This window comes from Cornus florida, unplaced genomic scaffold, assembly GCF_030987335.1.
Source record: "Cornus florida cultivar Cherokee Brave unplaced genomic scaffold, ASM3098733v1 CherokeeBrave_3.0.0_Hap2_Chr03, whole genome shotgun sequence".
In the NCBI taxonomy this organism is placed as follows: Eukaryota; Viridiplantae; Streptophyta; class Magnoliopsida; order Cornales; family Cornaceae; genus Cornus; species Cornus florida.
The window spans coordinates 63,781,386-63,799,099 of record NW_026775573.1 but is presented as its reverse complement, the minus strand read 5'-3'; the positions used below and the strand labels follow the sequence as shown (position 1 = coordinate 63,799,099).

General features: G+C 37.1%; 1 protein-coding gene across 1 annotated transcript; it reads right to left on the bottom strand.

Moving 5' to 3' along the window:
* Positions 1-4,082: 4,082 nt before the first annotated feature.
* On the bottom strand, positions 4,083-17,436 carry LOC132300673 (arabinosyltransferase RRA3-like). The gene is made up of 2 exons (XM_059797854.1): positions 16,993-17,436; positions 4,083-5,347 (listed from the first exon to the last, which is right to left on the bottom strand). The coding sequence occupies exons 1-2, from the start codon at positions 17,176-17,178 to the stop codon at positions 4,601-4,603; spliced, it is 933 nt and encodes a 310-aa protein (XP_059653837.1). The 5' UTR covers positions 17,179-17,436; the 3' UTR covers positions 4,083-4,600.
* Positions 17,437-17,714: the final 278 nt, after the last annotated feature.

Genomic DNA, 17,714 nt, shown 5'->3' with positions numbered 1-17,714 from the left:
AATAGGAAAGAATGGAAAAGGAGAATTCATGTGGCCAAACCCATTTATATGGGACAAGGCAAGGATGATGATGATGATGAGCAATATTGCTTATCTTTTTATTTTAATTTTTATTGCAATTTAATGAATAATCCAATTTAGCCCAAAGTTAAAGTTAGAAAGCTAAGTTCTTAAAAATTTTAAATTACTTCAAATTGATTTTTCTGTGATTTTTCTTGCAGTTGGTTGTAACAGTTAATTTTTGTTAATGAGTTGTCATATTATTGCTCTAGTTCTTCTGTGACCTGAATTCTTGCTTTGACAGGATGAACATGAACTAAAAAAGGAAACGAAGAGACTGCTTAATAAGGAGTCAGATAGGAGGTTAAGAATTCGAAGAAAGGTATGTATAATATGATGTGTTTGATTACATTGACCCAAAAATTAGAAATACTTATAAAGGTCCAATTTTTAAGATACCGGTTTCTAATCTATCAACATGCCTTGCTTTGTTTGAAAGAAGGAGTTTTACAATAATTATTTATTGTCTGCTACTCTGCTGATGTTTATTACAATCTTATTACTATTTTATTGGAGCTTCCCACATTCCTTTTATTGAGCATAACGATGCAAAGTAGGCTTTAACGAATTGTAATATGCAACGTTAGACAGTTCTGCTTTCTTAGTCCAAGAAGGGCAATTACTGGAACTGGCTTAGATTTGCCAATTTAGCCACATCAAGTTTGTAAAAAGAACCAAACTCTTGTTGGAGATTATGTACGGCCAAAAAATTAAATTATGAAAAACCCTTTGTTTGTGTATACTCTTTTTCTCCTAAATGTCGGGAATGAAAATTATTAGCCCAAACAAGGTTTGTGAATAAGTGATTGTCTAATAATAAGAAAGGAATGTCCTTTTTTTCCTAGACGATACTCACACACACCACCTCCAAATGCTAAACAGGATCATTGTAGGTACTGTTTTTAGCTTTCAGGATGATGCACCAGGACCTAACTCAAGGAACAATCTTTGTCAGATATTAATTGGTCGAAATCAACTTTTATTTTTTCCTCCTAATTGTTTTGTTGTATTAAGGTCTGAATCAACTTTTACATATTGCATATGCAAACTTATTTCAGAACTTAATTTGAGATGCTTGAGTACTACGAAGCATGTTGGTCAACTTTATTTCAAACTTGTCATGTGGACGTGCCCGTGTCATGTCGTGTCGTGTCAAATCCTTGTCACGTGTGCATAAAAACTAGACAGGAACTTGTGCATAATAATACGTGAAAAGGCAAGGAATGAGAATTGCAACATAATTTATACTCTTACCATGGTAATGAATTTGTTGATGCCTTCCAGGGGGCAAAAAGAAAATACACACAATGCTTTGTCTCAGTGTAGGATTTGTTGACATTTCTCTCAGGTTAAGTGGGTACATTGAAACGAGGTGATTGTGGGAAAAACTTTTATGCGTTTCAAGATTTTCGAACCCCTATGAAACCCAACTTTTTTGTTTTTAAGAAGTCTTCCATTCAATTGGATGATCATACCAACCAGTTGAAGATCTTATTTGCAAAAATTTCTAGCATTTCACTTAGATATGACTTGTTCTATCCCTATCTCTCTCTCTTTTTTTTTTTCTCTCTTCTTTTTTGGGTTGGGGGTGGTTAAACAGTAGGATGTGAAGCCTACAACTTACCAATAGGACAAGACCAAAAAAAATTGGCAATCCCAAAAAAGACCCTGGGTCAACGATTGAAACAAGTAACGGAGACTTGTATCAGATACTCAGCAGGCTCCATCCTATTTTGAATTGATAAATTTTTTATTGGGTCAAGATCAAGAAGGATCAGAGACCCCAAACAAGTAAAAAGAAAAGAAAAGAAATACAATAAAAAAAGAGAGGCAGAAAATGGATAAGAGATCATGAATTCCTGTAAAACAGATAAGGGAAAAATAGGGTATGCAACATTCCAACGTTGCCCATAATTCTCTGTTTTCATTTGGAAACAATTCTTTGTTTGCATTTTCAGAATTAGAAGTATAATTGCATTTCTTGATAACATTGGTGGATTATGTAGCCAAAATTCCCACTACACAATTAGGGAAAAAAAATTTATGTTGCCAAAATTTAATATTATACGACCTGCACACAATTAGCATACATAATTGAATTTCATGTTCCATTTTGTATATATATATATATATATATATATATATATATATATTTTAAAAGTGTATTGCATTATATGCTGTTGGCAAGATCGGCACAAGGTGATGGTTTTTTAGGCGATTAGTTGGTGCAATGGTAGATTGATACTATTAGATATAATGCATATGTATGGTGTTTTTTACAGGGAAATGAATTATGGAATGTAAAACATTTAGGAAAAAAAAATTATGGAATGTAAAACGCCGATGAATTTAACAAACATAGTTACCTTACTGAAAAACATTGTATTCTCAAACTCCTGCACATACTTTTATATTGAATAAAGGTGAAAGTGTCCAAAATTGTGAATCAAACATGGTTGGCAAGAATTGTCCTACACATCATTAGCTTAAGAGGGTTGATTTTACTGACAATACACTTATACAAGGCACTTTGATCTAAGGTATCTCTCTCTTGCTGTGTTTATTACTGTATTATTGATGATAATAATTTGCTCATGGAACTGGCGGAGTTGAAGCATATATGCGAACCAGATGTGATATCTACTCTTGAAGCTACTCTTGAAGCTAAGTATCCCTGTCTGGTTCAACAATCTATCGGCGATGAAACTGAACACCACAATCAAGAATCTCCAAGTCAAAACAGCCAGTCTCCCGATCAGACTATAGATACTTCAAACTCTAGAGGGAACGTTGAAGATGGATCTGATTAGCAATCTGTATGATCAATAGAATGGAAAATAACATTCGTTTTGTACAATTCAATTATAAAATGCATTGAGAATTCTTTACAGGTGCTTGCCCTTATTTCAGGAATTCGCATGAATGAATCTCAAAGAGATGGATCCTTTTGTGATGCCTCCACTGAGGCTCGAACACCTGACTTCCCCTTTAAGGAGGAGGGCTTGTACCAGCTGCTGGGCTATTGCCCATTTGGTGACGACTCCAGTGGGTTGGTAAGCTGAAATTTATTTGATAAGCTTTTCATGAAAGCAAGAGATTGTGGTTTCTTCGTGATGATAGAGATTGCGGCTTCTTTCTTCTTCCATTGGTTAGCGAGAAGAAATAAAGTCGCTTTCAGAGTGGGGTTTTTAGGGATGTTATCCTTGAAGGAGATTGCGAAGCCATTTTCTCTCAGATTCCTTCTAACGCATTCTCAGCCATTGCGTTGGATGATACTGTTAGCCTGCTTGTAGAGAGCAGAGGGGTTTTTCTGGGTCTTGGGTACCTAGGGTCTGAAACAAGGTAGCCCATGCTTTGGATAGTGTGGCTCTCTGACTCCATAGTCAGGGGGAAAAATAATACTAATAATAATAAATTTTTTAAAAAAAGTTAAAACATATTTTTGACAACCTTTAAGAGCCCAGAAGTCCATAAACAGGATGTGAAGGCAGAAGAATGAGCTCATTCAACACTTGATGGTTCTGTAACACTCTAGTTTCACAAGCACCGAACATTCAATTGAAGGAATGATTAACCAAACCCTTAACAGGATCAAGAATTCACTGTTTTCAGTGTCATTAAAATGTATAATTGTGGGATAAATCATATGATCGATAAGATAAGCTAGGTCACGTAGGTGGATTTCTCAAATTTTAACTCAATTCAGTTTATCTATTGGATTTTTTACTCATTTGCAATACTGTGTTTATAGTACATGTGAAAACAAAGATAAATGAGAATGCCTTTTCCGGATAGAAAAGACATTGGTACAGGAAGGAGAGCTCACTGCAGCATAGCTTGCAACAATGTAAGAAAATGGTACTTGGAAATTTAAGCAGAAACACAAAAAAGCAAATCCCCAGTTGCAATTTTTCTTCTTCTCTTTTTTCAGGATATGAAGAAATAAAACCTAAAAATCCCAAATGCATTTTCTAGCAAAGGCGAATATCGCATAGAAATCAGTTGTAAAATGGAAGGTACAGTGGCAGAAAGCAGCAAACTTGTAGAATAAAAAGGCAGAACTCATATTGCTCTTGGACACCCAAGTAAACTTTTAACATAAATATATGTTATAAGGTATTAACTATTAACAGTACAAGCCTTTTGGAGATAGAGAGCAGAAATAGGATTACCAATCTGAACCATCTGGGAAGGGTTCCAATGCATCTTGTTTGCCATTAACATAGTACTCAACGACTGCTCTCATTCTTGGAAGCTTATCAGGATGGTAATTTACATGAACAATCACTGGTTTAAGCTTCCTCAGGTTAGCATGTTTTCTAACAGTCTTAAAGAGGACTTTGCTGTTCATGAACAGATAAAAATCCATAGTTCTCCTAGTAGCGAAAAGCCCATCATAACCAGGATGTGAAGGGAAAAAGAGCTCTTCATTAAAAACTGCCTGGTCCCAAGACTTTGGTTCCCGGGAGAGCCGACTTGCCACGCGATCCAAAAGCTCAATTGAAGGGATCGTTGGTCTTATATAGAAAAAACCAGAATTTTATACCCATATTCGCATTGTATGAGCATAACGAGCCCAACCCATTGAAGGCTCATCAAAAACATCATTATACCCATAAGCAGTCATATTATCATGACCATCAGTCATGGATTCCACATCTGAATCCCGACAAAGATTATCAAAAGGGTTTTGCAAGTAGATAATATCAATGTCAGATAGAAGAACACTATAACCAAGCTGCATGAACTCTCTCAAGATCCGGAATTTCAATCCCGAGACAGCATGGTTTCCTCCTGTCCTAGCAATTGAATCAATACCGTCATCTGGATCTCTCTTATACACTGGAATATCATTTGATTTGCAAAAATTGGCAATGTCTTCATCCAGTGCAACAACTAGATAATTTGGTATACCCACTCTCTTGATGCCAGTGGACCATACCTCCAACATGTCTTTCACATTTGAATTCGCAAGTGCGAGTATAAGCTCTCCCCGAACAGCAACTTTCTCCAGTATCTTTGCCAATCTTGGATTCACAGATTCATCAGGAATAACAGTTGGGTTGGTTATTAAACCCTTAACTGTACCAAAAGGACCAGCTTTATGGCGCTCACCCAACACCAGTACCTGCTTCTGTGCATGATCAGTCCTTTGTTCGGCCAACTGAAGCTTTTCAGTCAATTCCCGGATTTCTTTTTTCAACTCTGCATTTTTGTCAGACACCGCTACAAACTCTGATTTCAACAAGTTGATCCGTTCAGATGATTCACACGGCGTTGAACCAACCTAACAAACACATTCACAGAAAATAATTATGTCTATGGACCACATGGTATGCCTGAAGTTCAAACATAAGAGAGTCCAATGCCATAGGAACAGCTTTAAGAACAATAAATGACATAATTAGCATAAATGTATTCAAGATGCACGCATACAGTATAGAAGTTTTCAACAAATTATAAAACAGAAATCAAATGAATAAATATATCAATTAGTATATTTAATATATACTAAATTGGAGCATCAGCATATGTTACTTGTTTGTTGATGGTTAATTAGCTCAGTCCATGCATTTTAGCATTTTTGGCCATATTTGGAAATCTTCATTCTGTTGCTTGGCTGTTTCTGGTTTAGCTCAATTCCTTACGATCTGTTTCCAGCTTCTTTTAGTTTTAGCTTTCTTCTTTGGCGTTCATATAATGTTGTGCAGAGAAACTAGTTTTGGTTTTGCTCTTTCTTGGGCTGTTTCTTCTATCCTGGGTTATGCACCTTGAAGTTGTATTGTTCTTTCTTTATTAAAATCTAAATTAAGTAGCTTTTGGTACATCTATTTGATGAACTTCAGTTCCAGCCTCCAGGTCCCAAATGATTCAGCAAAAGACATCTCCGCTTCACATGAAATGACAAGAAAACTTTTTTTTTTTTTGATAAGTAATAATTGAATTAACAAGGCGTTCAATAGGGGAACGCATTCTTTATACAAAAGTGGAACTGGGGTTTAAGGCCCAAAAGAAGCCAAAAAAATAATTAAATCTTCGGAAGAAGAACAAGACTTCCTTTTCACATAACTGAAAAGAGAGCGTATGATATGGAGTTTCATAATCGCCGTGGACGATTCTTTCCCTTCGAACATTCTACTATTCCTCTCCTTCCAAATGCACCACCAGACACAATGTGGTAAAACTCTCCAATAATCGTGAACAGCACTACGCACGGGACATCCTCTCCAAATACAAATCAAATCCTTAGGATAACGAGGCATAACCCAACGCATACCAAACAGACAAAAAATAAGATTCCAACAATCCCTCGCCACAAGACAATGCATGAGAATATGAGCAACTGACTCACCATCTTGTTTGCAAAGGCAACACCAGTTAACAAGACAGTTAACCCTTTTCCTTAGATTATCAATCGTCAGGATCTTACCCCAAACAGCGGTCCAAACGAAGAATGACAAGAATACTTCTAAATCAAAGTCCAGTCATTGAACAGGCTATGGTTTTGTCTAAGGACCTCATTATTGTTGGGATACTTTGAACACACAGAATACTTGTCCAAGATCACCTAAACAAGAGACACATAGAGGTTTATATTAGATTATGTATTTGGGCCTAGTTAGGAGTTTGCTTAGTGGGAGCACTATGCACCGGCTGGGTCAGATTGATAAAGGACCACATGCATGTGCCAGTGCACGCCGCACTAGGCTGCGCTCAGCTGCACAAAAGCATGTCACTCAGTGCCAAAAGTCCTGTAGTGAGCACTACACTGCCTCTTCACAAGGAGTGTAGTGCTCAAAGAGGTCCTATAAACTCTTAATCTATTGAGCAAACACATAGGGTAAAGAGTGAGCAAACAAGTTGAGCGAGTGACCTTAAAATAAGAAACGCTTGAAACATGAGGCTTTTCTTTTGATATAGTTCAGCACAGTGAAACTATACATTACGGTAAGTGGCCATCACCACCTCGTCCACAATTACCATTGCAAAGAAAGTCATAGTTACAAAGCTTGTTGCGTGCTGCTCTGTTCCAACCTGGAGAGGTTTATATTAGATTATGTATTTGGGCCTAGTTAGGAGTTTGCTTAGTGGGAGCACTATGCACCGGCTGGGTCAGATTGATAAAGGACCACATGCATGTGCCAGTGCACGCCGCACTAGGCTGCGCTCAGCTGCACAAAAGCATGTCACTCAGTGCCAAAAGTCCTGTAGTGAGCACTACACTGCCTCTTCACAAGGAGTGTAGTGCTCAAAGAGGTCCTATAAACTCTTAATCTATTGAGCAAACACATAGGGTAAAGAGTGAGCAAACAAGTTGAGCGAGTGACCTTAAAATAAGAAACGCTTGAAACATGAGGCTTTTCTTTTGATATAGTTCAGCACAGTGAAACTATACATTACGGTAAGTGGCCATCACCACCTCGTCCACAATTACCATTGCAAAGAAAGGCATAGTTACAAAGCTTGTTGCGTGCTGCTCTGTTCCAACCTGGGCAAGGCGCATGAGAGTCTGGTTCTGTTTTACATTCTATCCATCGGATCAGTAACCAAAATAATAAATGGGTTAATGGTAGACTGAATGCGCTAACTATTAGGCAACAATTTCAATCTTTTGGGCTAACCAGTCATATGATGTTGGGTGAAGTGCGAAAAATACCCCTATAGTATGCATATAGTGTATATAACCCCCTCCTGATTACTAAACACCCCTCTTGTTCAATTTAGGTGCTACAGAGGGCTTGACATCAATCCATCATTAATAAAGCTTTAAAAAGACTAAAGTACTCCTCTCTCTCTGAATTAAAAAAACAATAAATAAAAAATATTGAAGCTGAGAAAAGACTAAAGTAACCCTCATACTTCGACGCTGAGCTCTCATGGCTACTCTGTGAAATTTTAGGTGCCTTTTTTAGTTTGTCATCCAAAAGAGAGTTTTCTTGTTGGATCTTCCTTTGTTTATATCATAATCATTGTGTTCATGTCCGTAAATCCCTTCATCTTCTTTGATTTTTTGTTTTTATATTTTATTAAAAAACTACAGACTAAATCTAGGGTGGTTTGAGTTAAAAGATTTGGTTAGATAGGTTTAGGATGGCCATGAATTTTTTGCATCGTCCAGTCTTTCCAGCCCATTTGTATGAAGACAATTTTGTTTCACCGATGAGGATTGCTTATGGGTATCTTCTGGAAGGGATTCCGGAGAGGAACGAGGACAGTTTTGTTAGGCCGTGGCATTTGAATAGGGAAGTCAAGGATTGCTTTGATTATGGGAGGGACAAAGTTGATAGGGTGGCTCACTGGAGTCAGTGTCTATAAACATTCTTGATCTATTGTCTTCAGATCAATTTGGTATGGGAATAAGTATTACTTTTACAGCAATTACGGGTTGGCTTGAGGACCTGGAAGTGGACTATGGAGGTTATGGGAGAAACATCATTGGAGGCCCTATTTGGCCTTTTGCATTTTCTGAGGGATGCGTTCCCCTTTTGAAGGCTTCTTAATACATCTTTACTTGTCAAAAAAGAAGAAGGGAGAAACAGCATTGGGACAAGTAAAGAAGATTATGATCTGTTTGCAGGTTTGAATTGGATATGGAACTAGGCTGTGAGATTTCAGGCATTTACTGGCAACACGCAGGTTGATGACAAATCTAATACAGCTCGTCCAATTGATGGATGTTCTCAGGAGAAGCAGTTTGATGACAAATCACAGAGTTTCTTATTAGAATATGGTGAAGGGCAGTGAGTGAGAGGGGAAGAGAGAGAGACGGCACACAGAGAGAGAAGAGGGGCAACATATACATACATATTGTTAGCATATACCATAGCCATGATTTATGGAATGACTTACCATATTAGCAGAGATTTGATTTAGATTTGATTTAATTTCGTTTTTTTGTAATATGAGCATGTGCTCTTATTTTCTCTATAAATACTAGAGCTGTGAATGAGTGATTGATATCATTCAAGCCTTTGCATATTATAAATATCATTTAAGCCTTTACATATTATTAAATCTCATTCAAGCCTCTACACAATTCTCTCTTTTTTGTTTTATATTGTATTTCTACTTGGTATCAGAGCCAGGGTGGTCCGATTGCAATGAAGGCATTGCGAGTTTGTCACCCACCCATTCAGAAATGGTCTGAGGAGACATAGTTCTTTTTTTTTGTGGTCCGAGGAGATATAGTTGTTTCTTTTTTATGGTCCGAGGAGACATTATTGATTCTTTCTTCTATATTGTTTAAACATATGTATAAAGGGGAATGGTCTGAGGAGACATTGTTGATTCTTCCATCTACATGTTTTAAACATGTGAAGGGCAATCATCTGAGGAGACATATTGTTGTTTGTTTACGGTCTGAGAAGACATTGTTGGTTGTTTACGGTTTGAGGTGACGTGACTGGTTGTTTATGGTCTGAGGAGACATTTTTGGTTTGTTGATCGACATTTTTAAATCTAAATCAAATATCTGCTAATATGGTAAGTCATTGCATAAATCATGGCTATCATATATGCTAACATATGCATAATCAAATCTATGCTAATATGGTAAGTCATTCCATAAATCGTGGCTATCATATATGCTAACACTCCCCCCCGAGTTGGTGCGTGGATATCTGAAATGCTCAACTTGGACAACGCATCTTCAAACATGGTCTTGCTAGCACCCTTCTTCAGAATCTACAAGTTGCAGAGCATAAATCATGGCTATCATATATGCTAACATATGCATAATCAAATTTATGCTAATATGGTAAGTCATTCCATAAATCGTGGCTATCATATATGCTAACACACACACGCGCGCGCGCGCACACATATATAGAATACGGTAAAGGGTATTCTCAGAATAGAGAAAGTGCATTTTGGCATTTTAGATCTTAAAAATGTCATGTGCCATGCACATGACTATTTATCAGACCTCTTCTAACTGCAGTCTGACAGGAGGCCCTTAGTTGCAACATTTTTAGATGAGTATGGACTTATATAAACAAAATAAACAATAGGGGTGTTACGTGCACAAAATGTAAACCATAGGGGTTTTTATGTACTTGACCCTATGATGTTTAATGTGCTTGTCGTTGCTCATTAACGGAGGTTATAACCCAGGTCACCAACCCGCTGTACAAAGGCCTGCTTGGTAGACCCCTGGAAACCACCCTAGTAATCTATCAATTTCTCTCTCTTTTAAGCTTCATCACTATCAAGCCTTCTGTTTTTAACGGTTTTCCAGTCATGGTCCAGCAGTTCGCAGCAATACTCAACCACTTACCACTATGTTTCTTTTTAACGTCTTTCCAGCAAACTTCTGCCAATTACTGATGAATTTTCAACAGTATCAAGCTCCTGACTGTTAGTGCACACAACTGGGAGCTGTCACTGTATCCTGGTGGATGACTTTGCCTAGGAGCCACCGCACCAAAATGACACATATCTAGAGTAATGCAATCCTAATGGATGCAATCGCCAAGGACAGCAGTTTAAGTTTCTTGCCTCAACAAATAAGTCTCTCCTTCTAATATAATTACATTTTAGAATTCTTATGTTTTATTTTTTTTCAATCACAATTAATTATTAACTCATTTCTTTTTAGCTATCTTAAAAGTGATCTCAAACTCCAATATAAATGGGTTGCATGTCTTGCACAGCTTAGTGTATTATAACCTGTATGCGATAATTAAAATAAAGAAAATAAAAAATTATATAGAGTGAAATGATAGGAGATGAGAATTGCAGAGTGCTGCAGTGCCGATAGGTACCAGTGGGGTTTCCGTAACGGTTTTTTAGTTGTCATGAGAGAGGTGGTATCACTTCATTTAGGAGTTAGATTCACTACCTTGTGTGCATGGTGATTAGGATTTCCATCCAATTTGAATTGTCTAGCTGGGGTGTCATTACTTTAGGCTTGGAAAAAGGTTGTGTCTCACACTTTATCCACCTTCCAATGGATTTTTCCACTCATATTGAAACTTCTTGGAATCTGTTGTTACTCAAAGGAGAGTTATTGAACTGTTAATCTCTGATTGGCTCTGATCTCCATGAACAGCTTACTCCAGAGTGAAGGCTTCTTTTCTTGGACAAACAATTCAATGTGTATAATTATGAAAAGAAAAAAAAAATTCAACATGTATGTATATATCATGTGGATATAGTTATATATATTTGTAAATGATTGAAATTTATTCTTTTGTAATAGATAGTAGTCATGCTTATTGAATTTTGGTGAAAAGCTTACAAGTGGCCAATCTATAATGGCCATATTTATAGATTTTGATCTTCCTTTATAGGGGACTCTGTTCAATTAGAATTGATGCCAATTTAGGATACAATATTAGGGAAAAGATGTGATGAACCAGGGTGGGCTGCTTAGTGATTGTGTGTAAACATCCAATTTTGTTTCGCATTGTCATTCAAAATTCCCTGGTCTAAACTGACATTTCACTGCTTTAAAATTTCTCAACTGCACCAGTGGGCTTGCTGTGCATGTACTATTTATTAATCCTTTGAGTACCTGAACTTTTGAAGATACTCTGTGCCCCTAATCATTCTTCAGAAGATTATTTGCACTAGCCAAGTGTCACATGAATTTTAATAAAATTAGAATATTTTTATTTGGGAGGTCTCTGTGAAAACAGTAGCTTAATTGTGCATCATGTGTCACTATATGTTTTCCCGATGGCCACTTACTTTAATGTGAATTGAGGTAACCCCGTCACAAACAGACTTTAGGATCCATTCCTTCCTATTTGCATATTTTTTGGTAAGTAAAATTTCACTAAAGAGCACTAAATGAATACATGATGTAGGGCAGAATTTCAGTCAGTTCGATAAGCCTGTTTTCGACCAGAAAGGAGTGTTTTTTGGAGTGGAAACGACCCATTAAGAAGAACCCTCTAGCTATAGCTAGTGGGCCATGTCGTTTTTCAGCAAAAAACCTTCGTTTAGGACTTTGACGAAATCGCGTTTTTCTATCTGGTAGGGAGTTTGCAGAATATTTCGTGATTTTTCTTAGAGGTCTAAACCAAGTCAAATTGTTCTGAATTTTTATATTCGGTAACTTTTATTGATTAGGTTTCTTATTCTATTTTTTTTCAGAATTTCTAGATAGAACTTATTTTTCTAGGATTAGTTTCCTTATGTTTTTAGTTTCCTTCTAGTGTTAGGTTTTCTTTTATTATAAATAAGTGTACTGCAGAGAGCATAATTAATTTATCTATTCAATTATCAATATAATATTAGATTTTCACTGTAAATTTATCTCTTCACTTTGTGGATTCAAAGTTGTTTATCGTTCCTTGTGAACAATCATAGCTTCCGCGTATGTCAGTTATGCGGATTATTCAGATGATGAGGAGTTCAGATTCAGTGATTGAGGTAGATGCAACAAAAATCGTAGATATCCGAACAATCGTGAGTTTCAGGCCAAACTTGATCAACTCAGTTTCAATGGACATCTTCATGTTGAGGATTTCTTGGACTGGCTTGATGAAGTTGAAATTTTTTTTGAGTATTTTGCTATACCCGAAAACAAGCAGGTTCCACTTATAGCATTCAAACTTAAAAAAGACGCTTCATATTGGTGGGAATTGATACAAGTACAACAAATCCGCTAATGCGAGAAAAAAACAGCCTGCACAATCGTGGTACGAGATGAAAAAGTTATTGATGGCTAGATTTATTCCGTTTGATTTTGAGCAGATGGTGTATCAAAAATATAAGAATTGTAAGAAAGAGACTAAGTTTGTCAACGAGTACACGAAGGAGAATAGTGGTAATTTTGTAGAAACAACCAATGATTCTCAAACAATTGATTGGAAGCAAAATTATGTTGTTCCTCTTGTAGTTGAGGATGATGAAGTTGTCCATGCTTTAGTCGCAACTGAGGTTTCTGAAAAGGATTCTAACAATACAACTTCAGACAGCAGAAGAAGAGGATGATGACAAGAATTTTGACGCTAAAAGTGAGTAACATGAACCAGGTGATGATGAGGTCAATGAAATTTCTAAATTACATGTCCAAGATAGTATGGAAGAATTCGAGCATCAAGTTGTTGAAGAATCATCATGTGAGCAGATTGCAAGTGAAGAAAATTTTATTTCGGAAGGTACCAATGAAGTTAATTTGGTGTCGTGTTTTTGAGGTAACAGTATGCTTTTGTGGCAGTCAAGACTACACGTTATTCACAGCCAAAATCGAGGACATGTTGTTTTGAAGTGGAGGGGACTGATGTAGGACAGAATTTCAGTCAGTTCGATAAGCCCGTTTTTGACCAAAAAGGAATGTTTTTTGGGTGGAAACGACCCATTGAGAAGAACCCTCTAGCTATAGCTAGTGGGACATGTCATTTTTTGGCAGAAAACCTTCAATTAGGACTCCGAAATTGCGTTTTTCTGCCTTGTAGGGAGTTTTCCGAATATTTGTGATTTTTCTTAAGAGGTCTAAACCAAGTCAAATTGTTCTGAATATATATTTGGTAGTTTTTATTGATTAAGTTTCTTATTCTATGTTTTTCAGAATTTTTAGAGAGAATTTATTTTTAGGCTTTTTTCTAGGATTAGTTTCATTCTAGTGTTAGGTTTTCTTTTATTATAAATACGTGTACTGTACTGCAGAGAGCAGAATTAATTTATCTATTCAATTATCAATACAATGTCAGATTTTCTCTGTGAATTTCTCTCTACTTTGTGGATTCAAAGTTGTTTATCATTCCTTGCGAATAATAATAGCTTCCACTTATGCTAATACATCTCTCTATACTCTCAAGCTGTCCAAAAAATCTACCAACTCCTCTACAGATGCACACATTTGCCCTGAAACCCAAAAGAAGAGAACCCAAAATGTGATGTTTCAGCACCCAAACCGGAGATTCCACACCATCAAATGACATCCTATTCCTCTCACGCCACAAGTCCCACCAAATACATAAGGGCCCTGCCATCCACACATCTCGAGCATACATCCCCACTGTACATCCCCTCCAAGACTCGAAAGCCTCCATAGCAGAACCTGGTGTAACCCAATGAACTCCATACACTGAAAGGAACATAGCCAAATGTGGCTATATGTTGACATGACAATCTTAAACACTACCTATTCATGGATTTTGAAGGTTTAAATTGTACATGATTGGTAATTTAGTCATTTTGTTCTTGCATTGTTATGTCCCATGTTGAACATCTGGATATGAATGCATTTCCAAACCAGGAGTCTCCCAGCTAGCCTACTGCATCTAAAAATTTACAGGTGTATGTAACATCAATTTAGTTTTGAGAATAAAGAAATGTAAACTTTTCCTGTGCTCCATGCTATATAGTTCTTACAGACCAGAATTTTTTGTGCATATATGGTCTTGGTATAATCTTTGCAGTTTGCACAAAATATTTTTGCAAAATATGGATTCTTATATACCAGATGTGGGGCCTGGTACAACCTTAAAGACTTGTATAATGTTCTTATTCTATAGAGATTTAATATAAATTACTAAAATAAATTCGATCTTGAATGTTAGAATAAGGTTGATTGTCTGAAAAACAGCAACGGTGATGAGAAAGTGACCCAATCTTGATAAATGGGTAGGATCAGGAGGTAACCTTTGATGAATGGCATGGGACGAAGATTTCCGACTATTCAGATTGTAGAGGTGGCCAATCTCCTGTGATAAAAACTAACGCATGTGTGCAATAATTTTGCAACAAGGGCTTCCCCTATGGTGGATCCTTGGGAGATCACATGATGGTTCATTTGATCAACTCAGCTGAAACTGATTATAGCCCACCAAGGGAAGGTCTAATGATGATATACGTTTTGAAGGCGGTAAATATACTATTTATGGACATGAAGAGAACCACAACAAGACATAGATTTACATATTTAAGCATAGACTGTGCCAATCTGATGATGAAGCCGCTACCACTAATATGAGTTATCTTTGCTCTATAAGCATATTAGACTGCGTATACCATCAAATTGGGTACATTATTTCCTTACCACCTATAGATTAATTCAAGTTATGTACATAAGGAAGTTTTTCACTTCAACTAATAGATTAAATAACAATCACAGTAGCATAAAGTGGTTTATATATTGTATTTTTAGGAAAAGACAATCTTATAGGAGAGCATATTTAACATACAAGGCACTTCTGTTTTGCACTTCTGTTTCAAATTTTCAAATCTGCTAAATATGTTCTGCACTTCTGTTTTTTATTTCTTTCCCTTCTCTCTCTCTCTTTCTTTTTTAACTTGCGCTGCTTCAGTGAGGCCCAAACCTCGCCTTGCGCCTCGGACTACAGGAGACCTTGGCGCCTTAGTGCGCCTTGAGCCTTTAACAACTATGATCTGAATCCTCTAATGAACCACATCTCTGCGGCTCTCCTCATCAACCGACTAAACACCTCCGTCATTACAAGGAAGAAGAATGGAGATAATGGATCCCCTTGCCTCAATCCCCTTGAGCTTCTAAAGAATCTGGACGGGGACCATTAACCAACACCGACAACCTCACAGCAGAAATGCAAGCCACAATCCACCTCCTCCACACACCCCAGTATCCCATCCTTCCAACAAATATAACAAGAAGACCCAATTCACATGATCATAGGCCTTCTCAACACCCAGCTTGAATAGCACTCCCAGAGTCCCGCTGCTCATCGTGAATCCACACACTTGCTATCAATCAGAGCTAAATCTAGTATTTGGCACCCACCCACGCAGGCATTCTGAAACTCCAAGATGACTCCATCCAAATCTAGTATTTGGCGCCCACCCATGAAGGCATTCTAGAACTCCAAGATGACTCCATCCAGGACTTCTTTCATCCTCGATGTTAGGACTTTAGCTATTAACTTGTAGATGATCTCTACCAAACTAATAAGTCTAAAATCATTTATGTCCATAGCTCCCCCCTTTCTTGGAGATTAGAGCAATAAAGGATGCATTCATTCTCCTATCGAACCTGCCATGCACATAAAAGGCCTTCACATCCTCCATCATCTCCCCCATAATCACCTCCCAATTCTTTTGGAAAAAACCCATAGTGAACCCATCCGGCCCTAGAGCTTCATCTCCATTACAATTGTTCAACGCCAATAGCACTTCCTCTTTGCTAAACGATCTCTCCAACCAATCCCTCTATGCTGAAATTGAATCAAACTCCAGCCCATATAGAAAAGGTCTCCAACTAGACCCCTCTGAGTACAAATGCTGATAATACAAGGCGATCCCCCTACACACTCCAGCCATCTAGAAATGCAAACCTCAATCCACCTCCCAATTTTTTCTATTTTTTCTTCTTTGCAATTTTGTATTTCTAAAACAAACTTTATATATGAATGCCTTAAATTATAGTATTAGTTTATACATAGATTGACTTTGCTTAGGAGTGAACTACTCTTTTTTCCAAAATTACGAATAGTGGGGCAACCCAAACCCACCTCAGCCTCAAGAAGGGGCAAGGTGGAATAGGTTTCAAAAGGAATCTTCATTCATGGGAAGGGTCTCAACAATGGTGCCCATCTTGTTGCAATTGGTATTCATGCCTTCGCAGACAAGTCTTACCTTCCAACATTTTTAAATTTAGTAATCTTGCATTTTATTTTTATTCAACCATTGTTCATTATTCAATTATAAGTGATATTTGAAGTTTCATGATTCGCTCTGAACTCTCGCTTCGATGCTTACCCAAATGCATACGTATTGTTATTTAGTTATCAACTAAGTATTATTTTCCCCACAGGAATCAGCTAGAACATACGCCAAACCAATTACTAAATTCAGTATTGCGATTTGCGTGCAAAATAAAATCAAAACAGTGTCTTTTTCCATGAAGAAGACGAATACTACAAATTTTGCATAAACAAATTATGGGGCAATTAACAACGATTCTAACACAAACACACACACACACATACATATATGTATATTTCGGACCTGTATATCTGATTTAGATACTCTTTCCCGAAGAATTGGAGAACTGGAAAGAAAGAGACCGTGAGGAAAGAAGAAGGCGAAGACGCATCCTAGGAGCACACCGACCGCAACAGCAATGGCGATTCTCGAACCGCGAAGAGAGTGTCCGGTGTTCCTCATCAACGCACCGTCTCTGCGACCCATCATGGCTTCTTTATTGTGTCTCAATTTTAGAGAGAGAAAAGCAGAGGAGGAGAGAGAGTATCTGATTTCTCTGCTTCTATGGAACGGAAATAGTTTTTTTCCAAGATGGTATTCGGAAACACTGGCAGGTATATGTATTTACACACAAACACACACTAATGGTTTGTCAGAAATCCTTGGAAATATGTTTCTTCTCTGTTTTCTTGACCGTTGCCACTTACCAGCAGTAGAGAAAGATAGTGCGTGTTGGGTGGGTTCTCAGAGCGGAGTAAATTGACCAATGAAGACATTACCAGCCAGAGTTAAATAGGGAATCTCGTATTTTCTTCATTTCCATAATTAATGGGAAAACAAAAACATGAAAATCATGAAATGGCATTTACTACCTTCTTGCTTTTCACAATTTTAAAACAGAAATCAATAAAGAGTGTTAAAATGTTTTATTACTAGATGTACACCATATTTTTAAAGTACTACATAATTGTTACCAGATGTACACAATATTTTATTTTATTTTACTTTTTATTTTTTATTCGTAC